Source organism: Schistocerca gregaria, chromosome 7, assembly GCF_023897955.1.
Source record: "Schistocerca gregaria isolate iqSchGreg1 chromosome 7, iqSchGreg1.2, whole genome shotgun sequence".
Lineage (NCBI taxonomy): Eukaryota > Metazoa > Arthropoda > Insecta > Orthoptera > Acrididae > Schistocerca > Schistocerca gregaria.
This window is the reverse complement of record NC_064926.1, coordinates 557,638,474-557,655,836: the sequence shown is the minus strand read 5'-3', so window position 1 is coordinate 557,655,836 and position 17,363 is coordinate 557,638,474. Positions and strand designations below refer to the sequence as shown.

At 44.2% G+C, this 17,363-nt stretch overlaps 1 protein-coding gene across 2 annotated transcripts in view; it reads right to left on the bottom strand.

Annotated features, from left to right (window-relative positions):
- Positions 1–17,363, bottom strand: part of LOC126281734 (myrosinase 1-like) — a 144,729-nt gene that overhangs the window by 111,265 nt on the left and 16,101 nt on the right. For both annotated transcript variants that reach the window (XM_049980915.1, XM_049980917.1), the window contains exons 2-3: positions 15,922–16,055; positions 4,074–4,208 (exon numbers count right to left, since the gene is read on the bottom strand). In XM_049980915.1, the coding sequence (XP_049836872.1) occupies positions 4,074–4,208; positions 15,922–16,055 (269 nt within the window). The remainder of the gene's footprint in view (positions 1–4,073; positions 4,209–15,921; positions 16,056–17,363) is intronic.

The following is a 17,363-nucleotide window of genomic DNA, read 5'->3' as shown; positions in this document are numbered from 1 at the left end:
TATACCACACAGGCGGCTCGTAGTGAAATTGCGTGCTTATGGAATACCGTCTCAGTTATGTCACTGGATTTCTGATTTCCTATCAGAGGGGTCACAGTTCGTAGTAATTGACGGGAAGTCATCGAGTAAAACAGAAATGATTTCTGGCGTTCCCCAAGGTTGTGTTATAGGCCCTTTGCTGTTCCTTCTATATATAAACGAATTGGGAGACAATCTGAGCAGCCGTCTTCGGTTGTTTTCAGATGACGCTGTCGTTTATCGACTAATAAAGTCATCAGAAGATCAAAACAAACTACAAAATGATTTAGAAGAAATATCGGAATGGTGCGAGAAGTGGCAGTTCACCTTGAATAACGAAAACTGTGAGGTCATCCACATAAGTGCTAAAAGGAACTCGTTAAACTTCGGTTACGCGACAGATCAGTCTAATCTAAAAGCAGTAAATTCAACTAAATACCTAGGTATTACAGTTACGAACAACTTAGATTGGAAAGAACACACAGAAAATGTTGTGCCGAACACTAACCAAAGGCTGTGTTTTATTAGAAGGACACTCAGAAAATGTGACACACTTACTAACGAGACTGCCTGCACTACGCTTGTCCGTTCTTTTTTAGAAAACTGCTGCGCGGTGTATGATCCTTACCAGATATGACTGACGAAGTACACCGAAAAACTTCAAAGAACGGCAGCACGTTTTGTGTCACAGAAATGATACAGGATTTGGGATGGAAATCGTTAAAAGAAAGGCGTTTTTCGTTGCGCGGAATATTCTCACGAAATTCCAATCACCAACGTTCTCCTCCGAATGCGAAAATATTTTGTTGACACCGATCTACATAGGGAGGAACGATCTCCACGATAAGATAAGGGAAATCAGAGCTTGTACGGAAAGATATAGATGTTCATTCTTTCCGCTCGCTATACGAGATTGGAATAATAGAGAATTTTGAAGGTGGTTCCATGAACCCTCTGCCAGGCACTTAAATGTGATTTGCAGAGCATCCATGTAGATGTAGATGCAGATGCTGATAATGCTGCCTCACACAAGTCCGCGGCTTCTCCTTGTCCTTCAGAGCGCCTTAACTTCTGCCAGTAGCCCATGCTTGCTTTCCAAAATTCTTAGAATCTCTCCTGAATTCCTTGCTGTATGAGCACACTTAAAGGAAACCATTTAGCACAGAAATGGCTTAGCCGCAGTCTATAGATTGTTCTCAAATGAATTGACCACTCTGTCGTGGAGTCTACGCTGGTTTTAAGCTTTCTAACTCAATTAAACTGAGTGTTAAGACTGGGTGTGCAGGAGAGCTTCTGTGAGGTCTGAAAGGCAGGAGATAGTTGCTGGTAGAGAACTGTGAGAGTTGCTGGGGATTGAGGCAGTACGTCCCAGAAATGGTTACGAGTGACTTTGACAACAGACGCAGCCATGCGCTTGCGTTCTGTTGTAACGACAGCAGCTGATCTGGCGAGTGTTGGCACAGCCAAGAGGGCGTGTCCTGAAAGCTGTGGCGGCCATGATGAACCGGACTGGGTTTACGACGTCGCCAGTAGGTGGCAAAGCTCAGAGTACGAGAAATCTTCAGTGCAGTTCAGCTAGCCACAGGCTCTGGACTTGAACGAACAGAGAGTATCAAACAAGGGGAACTCTAATAAAAACTAAACCGAAACAGTGGCAGAGAGATTTAGTTTTCAAGGTTATTTAATGTTAACTATTTTAAAAATGTTCAAATGTGTGTCAAATCTTATGGAACTTAACTGCTAAGGTCATCAGTCCCTAAGCTTACACACAACTTAACCTAAATTATCCTAAGGACAAACACACACACCCATGCCCGAGGGAGGACTCGAACCTCCGCCGGGACCAGCCGCACAGTCCATGACTACAGCGCCTTAGACCGCTCGGCTAATCCCGCGCGGCTAACTATTTCAAATATTATTGATTGGCGACTCCATAGAGTGCTGTGTACACAACGACCATATACGTGAAATTAGAAGGAAGGTCAGCGTTGGCCGAAATTTTGATGGTTTACTGTCAGCAAAATCGATTTTCAATCACATAGTGATTATCTTCAGTGCTGTAGTGTACAAATTAAACCCATAGGCACTGGTATCAAGTTATTATCTGCAACCAAAGGTATGTAACGATAACAAGTTTAATTTGTATACTACAGCAATGAAGATGATCACAATGTGATTGAAAATCGATTTTGCTGTCAATAAAACATCAAAATTACGGCCAACGCTGACCTTCCTTCTTATTTTAAATATGAAATGATCTTTAAACATTAATAAATCAGTAACGCCTTAAGCGATTCATGGTAATGTAGTGTCTATAGACAGGTCCTGGTGAGTACCTTGATTTCGAAATTTGTGGGAGATTCTTTGCGAATACTACTACATATTTTAAATTACAGGCCAGAATATACATACCGTGCATAAAAAACTGAAATTTCTCGTGAATACAACATGAATTATTTAAAGTAGTGGTAGCATTAGGAAACAGATGTAATTAGGAATGTATGACTGTAATTAATTTTAACTGTTTCTTTTTATTGAAAACATAACAACGCAAAATAGCGTCCACATGGTCAAACACCCTATTCGTGATCAAACCATTAAAGATGATGAAATTAGAGTTCAAATTCATGTATAATAGTATACACAACACTAAAATAGTTTTAAGTACGGTTTCGGAAGACGGAAGTGCGCAAGTTTGACTAACGTCAATGCGAGCGTATAAGCAACAGCGGCAATTTTCGCGCGACTGACGTTTAGCACTCGTCTGGTATTCGGAGTTAACATCTGGAGATGACGTGTGCGCGGCAGTTATTCGCCTCGTTTGTGTCTATGGGAAACATTACTAAGTATCTTGCTGTTCACATTTAATATTTCCCGTGTGCCGATTGCAAACACATTGAAACATTTTTAACTCCTCTGACTTAGATGATGTCGCGTCAGGCAAGCTGGTTGTGATGGAGACTTGTAATATTTCGCGCGTGTCGATCGCGAATGTTTTGAAACATTATGAACGTCTCGTTTCTGAATATTTCTGATTAGGCGACTTAGGCTAAACATTAAAAACTTTTCTGTAGCCAATTTCAAGAGTGGTAAGTACTCAGAATTTCATTAGCTCGCGATTACGGAACTTTCACTTTAGACTTGTGGGCCCGCGTCTCGTGGTCGTGCGGTGGCGTTCTCGCTTCCTACGCCCGGGTTCTCGGGTTCTATTCCCGGCGGGGTCAGGGGTTTTCTCTGCCTCGTGATGGCTGGGTGTTGTGTGCTGTCCTTAGGTTAGTTAGGTTTAATTAGTTCTAAGTTCTAGGGGACTGATGACCTCAGATGTTAAGTCCCATAGTGCTCAGAGAGATTTGAACCATTCTTTTTTAGACTTGTGGTAGAGCACCTTCACCTAATTTTCATAGTTTTTCGGAAGTGTGTGCGTACGCGTGATGTTGGTCAGTTTATTTCAACCCTCGCGCAGCAGTTATTCTTTCAGTAACAAACGGTTGTGAAGCGCGCGAAGTGATACTTCGATTTTCTGCAATAAAATCAGTCTGTTAAAAAACTAAAACGCTGTGAGAAGTGAACCACAAATTTCCTGCCCTCATATATTGAATCTGACTGAATGTATTTAGAGTTGATGTGACAGATGCGTTGCTTTACTCCTGGACAGAAATGTGGCCAACATTTTAGAAGTCCAACCACGCATTAAGGAGGGCAATAGATTGTGGTTTTTCATGGTTTTCAGTTTTTTTTTTAAAATTCGTGCTGATGCACACGGGGGCCCACGAGTCAGTGGAAGCAACAGTGTTTAGCTTCACCATTCGTCAATTATTTATCCATTTGAGGCTAGGAAAAGTAAGTAAGAAGAACATCATCTATTTTCATCATATTTCAATTCAACCCTGTATGTCGCAGGTGTCATGTTTGGACAGCCCAGTTAGTGAAAGACGTTCCCACAGAAGAGAAGCTTCCTTGTTCGATGCAGGACCCAGTACAGTGTTTCACCCTACTGCAGAGCTGCCGCTGTGACTGGTCTCCGCGGCCTGCTTGGTGCCGTCGGCTGCACTTACCAAGGGCTCGATGCCGTTGGCCAGCAGCTCGTCGATGAGGTGGTTGTAGTAGTCGACGCCGGCCTGGTTGATGTTGTCCGTGTCCCCGGTGGGGAGAATGCGAGGCCAGCTCAGGGAGAAACGGTAGCAGTTGGCCTGTGCGGGCAGAACGCACCTCTGCGTCAACTGGTGTCCCAGCTAAGCTCATTGAACTACACTCAACACATGCGCCACGCAAAGCTGGCTGCAGAATCGAAGGTAAAGGCCTTGAAGATGAATGTCAAACGAAGCAGGTAGGTGGGAAAAATCACAATAAAAAAACACCACAAAAAGAAACATGTTCTTATATATTTTCCGAAACAGTAAGAAACAATTCGTAGTTGACGAAGGAACATGTTGAAGTGAGAGTTGTGAGACAACTGAATATTATGTAAGAAAATGAAACCCCTACAGCCGTCCTTATGGTCTTATTTATTGTGTAGCTACCAGTTTCGGCGCTTCATTTCAACTGAGTCAATTGACAGTTGATGGCTGGAGTGCTGACGTGACAGTTACAGACAGTCTGCATAAACCATTTACTTTGGCCACTGACGCAGCGTATATGTGGATAGTGATAACACTTTCAGCATCAACTAAGGCTTGAAGGCGGAGGAGCCGAAACTGGCAGATAATAAATAAGATCGTAAGGACGGCTGTAGGTGTACCATTTTCTTACAATAGTGAACGGCCGCGGTCCCCAACACCCCCAGTCAAAAGAATGGACATCAAAAAACTTGAAAATTATGCTGTTGTCATTGCGGTCTTCAGTAAGAATAATGGATTGATACAATTCTCCGTGATAGTGTACCCTGTGTAAGCCTCAGCATTTCTAAATACGCTACTGGCCATTAAAATTGCTTCACCAAGAAGAAATGCAGATGATAAACAGGTATTCATTGGACTAACGTATCATACGAGAACTGACATGTGAATACATCCAGAATGAGATTTTCACTCTGCAGCGGAGTGTGCGCTGATATGAAACTTCCTGGCAGATTAAAACTGTGTGCCCGACGGAGACTCGAACTCGGCCATGCATTCGCCGAAAACTGGCTACGATTATGAGGACTTCCCAGCTTTGTATTAAACCTGAAGATTTCCTGTATCCGGATTCAGTGCCGTACCCGAACACCAAACGGAACTCTGTCAATTGGTTGAAGGGTCATTATGCTCATTATTTACAGACGCAAGAACCCAAGAGTGAGGCGGAGTTCTGTCTTTACCTGGCATTACAGTTTCACATACTTTCACAGACGAGACATTACAGGAAACGATATGCGAATTTTTTAGAAGTCGTTCTTCGATGAAAGAAGTATTTTTTTTCTTTCCTTCATTCTACATTGCTTTGTTTTTTTTCCTTTCTTCTTCAAATGTCACAGTGACGTATACTGAACAGTGTTACGACAAGGACTATTTTATTTTCTTCTGTTTTTCTAGAGGACCAGAGTTCCTTGTTTCACTTTCTATTAAAAAAAAAAAACAAAAAAAATAACTAAATTATAATAAAAAAATAAACAATTATAAAAGTTGATAAAAAAACCAACAACACAACGAAAGCACTAAAAAGAACAACAAACAACAGAAAGAGTGTTGCAGACCAGAAGTAGGGGATTGCTGCCTGGGGTGAAGTACGGTGGGGACTTCGTGGGCCCTCTCGCCGCTACGGTAGCCGTGAAGGCCCAGGACAAATCTCTGAAAATGGAATACAACACACGCACAAAAAAAAAAAAAAAAATTATTCTACTTTGTCACCATTGCGGGACTATGCATTAGGTTTAGAAGTATCTTTGGTTTGGAAATTGGAATAGTTCAGAAGAATAAGTAATTCAGAAATCATGGCAGATGAAGCCGACGCCGCCGAAGGCGATTTATGGCGAGCGCAAGGCGGGGCTGAAGGGGAGGAAGGAGGCCCTAAAAAAAACAAAGTAAAAAAAAAAAAAACAAAGAAAAAGAAAAAAAAAGTTGGTAGAGCACTTGCCCGCGAAAGGCAAAGGTCCCGAGTTTGAGTTTCGGTCGGGCTCACAGTTTTAATCTGCCAGGAAGTTTCATATCAGCGCACACTCCGCTGCAGAGTGAAAATCTCATTCTGGAAACATCCCCCAGGCTGTGGCTAAGCCATGTCTCCGCAATATCCTTTCTTTCGGGAGTGCTAGTTCTGCAAGTTTCGCAGAAGAGCTTCTGTAAAGTTTGGAAGGTAGGAGACGGATACTGGCAGAAGTAAAGCTGTGAGTACCGGACGTGAGTCGTGCTTCGGTAGCTCAGTTGGTAGAGCACTTGCCCGCGAAAGGCAAAGGTCCCGAGTTCGAGTCTCGGTCGGGCTCACAGTTTTAATCTGCCAGGAAGTTTCATATCAGCGCACACTCCGCTGCAGAGTGAAAATCTCATTCTGGAAACATCCCCCAGGCTGTGGCTAAGCCATGTCTCCGCAATATCCTTTCTTTCGGGAGTGCTAGTTCTGCAAGTTTCGCAGAAGAGCTTCTGTAAAGTTTGGATGGTAGGAGACGGATACTGGCAGAAGTAAAGCTGTGAGTACCGGACGTGAGTCGTGCTTCGGTAGCTCAGTTGGTAGAGCACTTGCCCGCGAAAGGCAAAGGTCCCGAGTTCGAGTCTAGGTCGGGCACACAGTTTTAATCTGCCAGGAAGTTTCATGTGAATACATTTTCAAGCAGTTTGGGTACATAGATCCTGAGAAAATCAATACCCAGAACAACCACCTCTGGCGGTAATAGCGGCCTTGATACGCCTGGGCATTGAGTCGGACAGAGCTTGGATGGCGTCTACAGGTACAGCTGCTCATGCAGCTTCAACACGATGCCACAGTTCATCAAGAGTAGTGACTGGCGTATTGTGACGAGCCAGTTGCTCGGCCATCATTGACCAGACATTTTCAACTGGTGAAAGATCTAGAGAATATGCTGGCCAGGGCAGCAGTCGAACATGTTATGTATCCAGAAAGGCCAGTACAGGACCTGCAACATGCGGTCGTGCATTATCATGCTGAAATATGGGGTTTCGCAGAGATTGAATGAAAGGTAGAGCCACGGGTCTGAAATGTAACGTCCACTGTTCAAAGTGCCGTCAATGCGAACAAGACGTGACCGAGACGTGTAACCGATGGCACCCCATACCATCACGCCAGATTATCAGCCAGTATTCTCTAGAATATAAAGTTCTTAAAATTGAAAAAACATAAGCTTGAATTATTGCTACTGCTGATTCTAGAATTAATAGAAGTATTTGTCCAATAATTAGTAGTGAAATTAAGTTTATTCACGCTTCCAATGTGCATTCACCGCGATGTCGCCAAACACGGATGCGACCACCACGACGCTGTAAAAAGAACCTGCATTCATCCGAGAGGCGCTCCTGTGTGTGATGCAGCGTCAAGGGTAACCGCAGCCATGGTCTCCGAGCTGATAGTCCATGCTGCTGCAAACGTCGTCGAACTGTTCGTGCATATGGTTGTTGTCTTGAAACGTCCCCACCTGTTGACTCAGGGATCGAGACGTGGCTGCATGATTCTTTACAGCCATGCCGATAAGATGCCTGTCGTCTCGATTGCTAGTGATACGAGGCCGTTGGGATCCAGCACGGCGTTCCGTATTACCCTCCTGAACCCACCGATTCCATATTCTGCTAACAGTCATTAGATCTCGACCAACGCGAGAAGCAATGTCGCCATACGATAAACCGCAATCGCGATAGGCTACAATCCGACCTTTATCAAAGTACGCATTTCTCCTCCTTACACGCGCCATCACAACAACGTTTCACCAGGCAACGCCGGTCAACTGCTGTTTGTGTATGAGAAATCGGTTCTAAACTTTCCTCATGTCAGCACGTTGTAGGTGTCGCCACCGGCGCCAATCTTATGTGAATGCTCTGAAAAGCTAATCATTTGCATATCACAGCATTTTCTGCCTGTCGGTTAAATTTCGCGTCTGTGGCACGTCATATTCGTGGTGTAGCAATTTTAATGGCCAGTCGTGTAACTTCTGCGACCTAATCCATTTGAGTCTCCTTGCTGCATTCATGCCTATTGTCGAGACGGCTTAAGAAGATCCCTGACAGATGGCAGCACTGTTGTTTCAACTGCGAAGCGCTAACGTCTGCAGGCGAAATCAGTAGCCGTCTACAGAGCTGTGACAACACTGAGGCGTTGCCATAGAGACGTTTACAAAAGCTCGTTGTTATTGACTGAGGTCGGCCCTCGAAACAGTTGCTCCTAGCCCACTGCAACTGTCACTGATCAACTTCTGCCGACTCAACTATAGGTCTCCTCCTACAACTCGCCCCCTCCCCCCTCCCGCGTCTCTATCAATCTTCAGCATTCTTCTGTAGCATCACATTTCAAGTCTTCTATTCTCTTATTCTTTTCTTGTGTGAACTGCTTATCGTTCATGTTTCACTTCCGTACAAGGGTACAAATCAAATATCTTTAGAAACGAATTCCTGATACTTAAATTCATATAAGATGTTAACAAATTCCTCTTTTTCATAAATACTTTTTTCGACTGGAAGCTAAATCAATGAAATAAAATTTATATTGTAGCCAGGACTTGAACCCAAAACTCTAGCTTACTTGGTTTTTTTTTAATTTTAAGTGTGCAGAAATCTTAACACAAAATTCCCATTCTCCGATGTAAGAAAGAAAAAGAAACCTCTTCTCTGAGTAGAAACGGAACACTGATAAAAACTTAACAATTCTTTTTGAATCACACAAATACTTTGGAAGTCGAACACGAGTAATTCTGAACAAAATGTTTTGAAGGAAAAAAAAGCCTTTTCGTGTAACATAGAAGTTCCGGAAGCACGGTAATAGTAAATAATAATAAGAAACCAAGTGACTTTTAATTTTCTTCTGTTCGTTCTCGTTCAAGGTGTTGTAGTGGTTCCACATATTTAACCAACACCCATTCTTTCAAAAATGATCTTCAGCATGTTGTCGTAGTGTTTCTTGTGGTTGGGATACGGGCTGATTTTTGCATATGCACACTTCATGTAAACGCGGAGTTCTATCTCGTTGTCCGACCCAAGTTTGTGGATGACATAACTAACATAATTACCCAGTAACCAGCTAATGGCGTTGGTTTTTAATTTCGGAAAGTATGTCATGTCTGGTCTCAGGAGGAGCAATGGCGTTATATATTCCGTCGAGGATCTGGTGAGAAAGGCGATTAGCTGCCTCATCCAATTCCAGTTATGCACATTGCCACCACAGGTGAATCTGTGGATGAGTGTATCCACCAGATTGCATTTTCCACAAAGGTGTGTCTGATTTAAACCGATCCCATATAGTCTCTCGTTGGTGCTGATGACATTGTTAACTGGTTTGTACCGTGAGGAAATTGCGTCTATAGATAGCCCGGCATAGATGATTTTCCGCCATACAGCTTTCCAGTCAAAATTTGGGAATTTCGTTTCAATTTTGTCACTGACCTCATTTAACTTCCTTTCAAATATGATGTCGCGCGCTGTGATACGTGTGTTGGTGCTGATTTCGTCACTAAGATAAATTGCTTCGAGGAAAAAGTTCCTCATATACCGCAGACGGGCTTTAATCCATCGCACATCAATCGGTGCTTGAAGGCTATGGGGTGTTACAGCCTCAAAGAGCTTTGCGATTATACATTGTGGAAGTTCTCTGAGTATATGGAAAGTCCGTCTGAGGAACAGAGCAGACGCTTTATTGCGAATATCCACCAAACCGTGGCCTCCGTTTCTGACATCCAGTATAACGGTAGTCACACCAGCACTGAATATGTCTCCTCGCCGTAAATAATTGGTAACAGTGGACATGATCCCTTTCGCTACTAGTTTAGGGATTGGAAATACCTGTGCAGGTGGATGTGCTAACCATACACCACAGTAGCGTTGTGACCTGTACTGCCTAAGTCAAATGCCCTCCCAAACACACAAATCTCAGCTCAAACCTTCAGCCCATTTTCCCTTCTTGCTATTGCGTGTCGGCATTTTGTATCTTCTCTACCTCAGCCATCATTAGCAACTTCTAGTGTATCCACTGCTTCTAGTGTATCATCACCTAATTTAATTCCTTCAGAAACGTCTCATTAAGTGCTACTACATTCCACAACCCTTGTTCTACTTTTATTGATATATATCTTACATCCTCCTTTCAAGACACTGTGCGTCCAGTTCAACTGCTCTTCCAAGTCCTTTGCTCTGTATGACAGCATTATACAACGTCATCGGCAAACCTCAAAGTTTTTATTTCCTCTCTCCGAACTATAATTAGCTTTCCAGATTCCTCCTTGGTTTCCTATAATGCTTTCTCAGGGTACAGACTGAATAAAACTGGCCATGTGCTACAACCCTGTCTCACGCCCTTCTCAACCACTACTTCCCTTTGAAGTCCATCGACTCTTATAACTGCCATCTGGTTTCTCAGCAAGCTGTAAATGATACTTCGCTACCCGTTTTTTTTTATCTCTGCATCCTCAAAATTTCAAAGAGTGTGTACCAGTCAACATTGTCAAAAGCTGTTTATAAATCTGCAAGTGTTATAATACAAATTTGTCTTCATTAAATTTATCTTCTGAAATAAGACAGAATCAGCATTGCCTTGCATGTTCTTACACTTCCCCGGAACCCAAACTGATATTCTCTAAGGTCGGTTTCTATCAGTTTTTCCATTCTTATCTAAATAATTCGTGTCAATATTGCAACCATAATTTTGTCAAAGTGATGGATCGGTAATACCCAAACAGGTCAGCACCTGTCGTCTTTGTAATTAGAATTATAACATTGAAACTTCCTGGCAGATTAAAACTGTGTGCCCGACCGAGACTCGAACTCGGGACCTTTGCCTTTCGCGGGCAAGTTCTCTACCATCTGAGCTACCGAAGCACGACTCACGCCCGGTACTCACAGCTTTACTTCTGCCAGTATCTCGTCTCCTACCTTCCAAACTTTACAGAAGCTCTTCTGCGAACCTTGCAGAACTAGCACTCCTGAAAGAAAGGATATAGCGGAGACACGGCTTAGCTACAGCCTGGGGGATGTTTCCAGAATGAGATTTTCACTGTGCAGCGGATTGTGCGCTGATATGAAACTTCCTGGCAGATTAAAACTGTGTGCCCGACCGAGACTCGAACTCGGGACCTTTGCCTTTGCCTCAGATGGTAGAGCAGTTGCCCGCGAAAGGCAAAGGTCCCGAGTTCGAGTCTCGGTCTGGCACACAGTTTTAATCTGCCAGGAAGTTTCATATCAGCGCAGACTCCGCTGCAGAGTGAAAATCTCATTCTGGAATTATAACATTGTTCTTGAAGCGCGAGAATATTTCCCCTGCCTGATGTATGTGTTCCATACTTCATATTCTGCTTTCCAATCAGCTTTGCAGTGAGCGATAAATGTCAAAAATAACAGTAAGATGTGTAATAAATGAAGCGACATGTTCATAAAGTGGGGTATTTTCTTACCACACTAGTTCTGGACAAAACTACACCGTCTAAGGTAGGCAGCAATAACAGATGATCGAACGTGGGACCACAGCTGGTGCCGTAAAAGTAACGATAGATGTGTGGTGTCGCCCGGAGTGTCAGGTACCAGGTTAAGGTTAACACATCGCAACGGAACCACAAGCATTAGAAGAGTTGTGTTTCAAAGTACCGAAGATGAAGAGGAGCTCATAGCTCTTAATGTATGCATTTTAGAGCATATGTCTATTGGACATTTTCTTCTTGTTTTGGTCCATATTACCACTTCCGAAAATATGGAAAGGAAAGAACTTGCAGTTGAAGAGATTTGTTTCTCAATATTGAAAATCAATAATATCCCATAGCTCTTTAAGGTATGCGTTTTAGAGCTCATGTTTACTTGACATTTGTACTTTTATTATCGTGTACTTTCAGCCGCGTAAGTTTGCGCCATCCTTTTTGATACACCCTGTATATCATGATTCATACAGACATTGATTGCATGCAGTATTCGATACTAAAGAGTTTTGAAAAAGTGAACTAATAGTCTTTGTGTATGTTGTAGCGCCCCCTCCATCCTTCCAGAAGTAAAACTACTGAACTGTCATCTAAGCTCGTCACGACATACATGCAAGTGTAAGTGGGTTAGTCAATGTCAACCTTGTCGAGTGGTGTTGTGGTATCATTCAAAAGACGAATTGCCACTGGAGGCCACTGGCCAAATGTAAGCACACAAACTCTCTTCACAGATAAATAATAATTTATTGAAACCCTGAGCTGCCGACAGGTGTTGTTGACATACGTTAACGGGAGAGGTGAAAATGTGTGACCTGACCGGGACTCGAACTCGGGAGCTCCTGCGTGCATAGCAGACGCTCTATCCATCTTTTTTTTCTTTTTTTTTCAATCTCATTTTGTTCGCTATTGTTCGTTGCATCTTCTTGGGGCGGACGTCGTAAGACATCCATTTAAGTTCGTTGTTGATCGATTATCTCAGTTTTTTAATTACAGAGGGCTGCTAACCCTCTGACCGAACACGCTGAGCTACCGTGCCGGCTAATCAGGTTTAGTTTGTAGTGCGGGAGTGAGCTTCACGTGGGATCCGAAGCACGGACCCCACGGGGTGCCCGGCATACGCCACATGCAGGGCAGAGGTGGAGGCTAGTGTTCGAAAGTCTGAAAATTCCAGCGCCTGCCGGGGATAGAACCCCGGCCCGGCTGGAACGTTCCAGACCCCTGACCACTAGACCACCCGGGACACAGATGAAGAGCGCGACTGCAGGGACTCTTCCCTTACACTCTTCCCGTCAGGCCCACATTCCCAGCTGTTCACAATCTACATACGTAATGTTCCTAATAGATACTTTGCCCATCCAATCACTACTCGAGCCCACTAAGGTGATGGTTCCCGTAAGAGTTCGGGCAACCTGTGTGCATTCGCACTCTCTCCTCATAGACCTAAGAGAAATTTTTGAAGACAGATTCTGAACCCATAAGGCTCACCCAAAGGTGATGACGCTGCCTGATTACCGAGTCTCAATGTTCGACACTGGTCGGATGCACACGTTGCCGTGGTCTGCCCTTTCTTTCGCCAGCGTCACTGGGATGTTGCATCCCGGAATACTATTGCAGGCTAACACAAACAATTTCTTAAAGTTCTCCACTGGCGACACCAGACGCCGAGCCGCCTGAGTGAATGACTGGCACACTGCCAGCTAGGAGGAAAAGCTCAGCAGACCGAGGAAAAGCACAGTGACGTCACGGCAACAGACATGTCGACATACTGGAGACAGAATAGAGTGAAATTACAATGAAATGAACACCCTTAGCTGCTTACAGGCGTTGACATACGTCAACGGGGACAGATGAAAATGTGTGCCCCGACTGGGACTCGAACCCGGGATCTCCTGCTTACATGGCAGATGCTCTATCGATCTGAGCCACCGAGGACACAGAGGATAGCGCGACTGCAGGGATTTACCTCTGGCACGCCTCCCGCGAGATCCACATTCTCAACGTATCGTCCCGCACTACATTCCTAGTGCCCCCGCCCACTATACTCATTACTCGCGGCGCGTTGCCGATTCCCGTAAGAGTTCGGGCACTGTTTGTGCATTCGCACAGAAGAAGAAGATGGTCAAGTGGCCGGTGAGCCTTAACTATATATATAGAACGAGGGTAATTTCCTATGCCCGGAGTACGAGATGTTGGAGCAGCGACTCGTTGTTATATTTTACAAAGAAAACGGAAAGAAGTTGTCATCTGATCGCAGGTATCTTACGTAACCACACCAGACGAGAAATTAGTCACAAACCCATCACTGTGTCTGATGGCTACACTTACTAGTGGACTAAAAATGTAGCTGTTAGTTCCGCCTCTAGAAAAGGTACCCTGACTGACAGGTACACTTATTAGTGAGCAAAAAATGTCGTCGCTGGTTCCACCTGCAGAATAGGAAACGCTTTCAAGGGCCGCCGACGAAAGACAGCTGGTCAATCAGAAATAGAGGCCAAACGGACTGTATTCCTGCCATACTGTGGAGCAACTAGCAGTAAGTTAGGACGTCCGCTGCAGAAACATGGGCTAAGACCAGTGTTCCGGTCCGACCCCAAAATACGAGATACGTTGCGCCCTGTTAAGGACGACATTGCTCTTCGAGTGTCCGGTGTGTATGGTGTACACTGTGAATGTGGCATCTTGTGGATGGACCTTGTGTATTTGTTGGATGTAGAGTTAATTTTAGCGTTGATATTAACGATACTTTCTGTCATGGTAATGGTTGGCTTACAGTAGCTATTGTACGAGGTGGGTCTGGTACTCCATCTGTACCAGGACTAGAAAGTTTTGTGGACAGAGACATAATTGCCTATCGTACTTATCATATGGCGGAACTTGCGAATAAAGACTTTGGTAAATCCGCATATATGTCGCCCTCTGCACTTGTGTTGTATACTCGTAATAAGAGGAAAGTGTCTGTAAATGAATCTGTATTTATTTGGATTAAGGGTAAAGGTGTATGTGAATATGTTAAGTTTGTTGGTGACTGTACTTTGTATTTTCATAAATAAATTGATCTACAAGACCAATTGATCTGTAGCGTAGCCCACTTGAGGTTAGGTTGGGAGCGTTGTACTGAGCACAAGCGCCATATAAAACAAAGGGAGCTGGACAAGTCGGGCATAGCGGAGCATTGCCTAGAAAGCGGACATAAGATACAATTCGAAAAAACAAAAGTGCTGGCTCATGCGTCAACATATTGGGACTCCGTTATAAAGGAAGCGGCCGAGATTCGCCTAAACAACAACAATTTCAACAGAGTCCAGGGGTACACACTCAGCAGGACACGGGGACGGGCGTTGGACATCGAAGGAAAGCAGAGACAGATGCGCGGCGCGGCAGCGGCAGTTTCCAACGTGGCGCCTCCCCCTGCCTCCCCCTGCCTCCCCCTGCCTCCCCCTGGCGCCTCCTGACGTCACCGGCGCTGCCACGAGCTGCCCGGGTCGACTTACGCGCGCGCGCCACATTGGATCGATGTGATTGGCTGCTGATGATGTCATCATACCTATACCCCTTTATTAGGGCTCTCCCTCCTTGTCCCCCCTCCTTTTCGTTTTTTTCGTTCCTCCCTCCCTCCTTGTTCTTCCCCCTCCTCCAGGTCCCCCCCTCCCCCCATCTGCCTTTGGCTCAGGAATGTCATCTTTGTGCCGCCCTTTTCGTGCAGTGTTTTACAGTGAGTGTTTTACAGTGAACGTTCCGTGTTGTGTTTTTAAGGAAGTGTTGCGAACGGTTATCATACTGTACCTGGGTGTGCTTTTTATCTCTTGCGAACAGAAACCAGACTGTCGCAGTGTTTTTTAATTGTGTGTGTACTATGTTACTTGTCTGATTTCCTGTGTCTTTTATTAACATTGCCATCCCCTTTTGCTTTCTCTTTTAACTTTCCTCATTTTTCCGCCATTTTACACTTTATGTCACCGTTTTATCGCCTATTTTTCTTGTTTATTTTCTTCTTCCGTTTTTAAAATAAAAGTCTGTAGTCTGTAGAGCAGCGTACTAAGCTGCTGTCAGTCCGCCCCCAACGGGGGGAATTGAAAATTAGTAAAGGAAAAAAAAAAGCAGCCCCGGCAGTCAGTGAACTCCTGACGACGATGGCGGAGATGGCCATCGAAAGCTCGAGCATTTTATTCGAATGGACGCGGCTGGAAAACCGAGAACGTTTTATTCATCCTGACTGATGGTTACACTTGCTTGTGAATGGAAATGTCGCTGTTCGTTGTGATTGTATAAAACGAATTGTGACTGATGGCTACACTTATTATCGGACTGAAAATGCCACCGTCGGTTCCGGAGGCGACGTGTTGTGTGATCTGTGGCAACAGCTGGCAGGGACTCACGTTGAGCGCGACGAGCAGCTGCACGTCCTCTTTGTACCTGTGGTACGAGTCGGCCGCCACGTCGCCGTTCTGGCCGTCCGCTGTCAGGTTGGGCTGTGCGTGCAGCATGTGGTCCCAGATGCTCTCTCCCTTGCCTGAAACACGAGTCCATTGTCTCATTGCTGTCATGGAGATAGAGATTCCATGCATTTACACGAATGCCTGAGGTGTGTATCAGGGCCATTATCAAAGTTTTAGGATCCCCTGGACAAATCATAACTGTCCTCTTTTATTCAAAAGATAATTACCGAACTATCAGTTTAATAAGCCTCGGCTGCAAAATACTAACGCAAATTCTTTACAGACGAATGGAAAAACTGGTAGAAGCCGACCTCAGCGAAGATCAGTTTGGATTCCGTAGAAATGTTGGAACAGGTGAGGCAATACTGACCCTACGACTTACCTTACAAAATATATTAAGGAAAGGCAAACCTACGTTTCTAGCATTTGTACACTTAGAGAAAGCTTTTGACAATGCTGACTCGAATACTCTCTTTCAAATTCTGAACGTGGCAGAGGTAAAATACAGGGAGCGAAAGGCTATTTACAATTTGTACAGAAACCAGATGGCAGTTATAAGAGTCGAGTGGCATGAAAGCAGTGGTTGGGAAGGGAGTGAGACAGGGTTGTAGTCTCTCTCTGATGCTATTCAATCTGTATATTGAGCAAGCAGTAAAAGAAACGAAAGAAAAATTCAGAGTAGGAATTAAAATCCATGGAGAAGAAATAAAAACTTTTAGGTCCGCCGATGACATTCTAATTCTGTCAGAGGCAGCAAAGGACCTGGAAGAACAGCTGAACGGAATGGAGAGTGTCTTGAAAGGAGGATATAAGATGAACATCAACAAAAGCAAAACGAGGATAATGGAATGTAGTCAAATTAAGTAGGGTGATGCTGCGGGAATTAGATAAGGAAATGAGAGGCTTAAAGTAGTAAATGAGTTTTGCTATTTGGGGAGCAAAATAACCGATGATGGTCGAAGTAGAGAGGATATAAAACATAGACTGGCAATGTCAAGAAAAGCGTTTCTGAATAAGAGAAATTTGTTACCATCGAGTGTAGCCGTGTATGGAAGTGAAACGTGGACGATAAATAGTTTGGACAAGAAGAGAATAGAAAATTTGGAAATGTGGTGCTACAGAGGAATGCTGAAGATTAGATGGGTAGATCACATAACTAATGAGAAGGTATTGAACAAAAAAAGAGAGAAGAGAAATTTGTGAAGAAGGGGTCGGTTGGTAGATCATATTCTGAGGCATCAAGGGATCACCAATTTAGTATTGGAGGGCAGCATGGACGGTAAAAATCGTAGAGGGAGACCAAGAGATGAATACACTAAGCAGATTCAGAAGGATGTAGGTTGCAGTGTGTACTGGGAGATGAAGAAGCTTGCACAGGATAG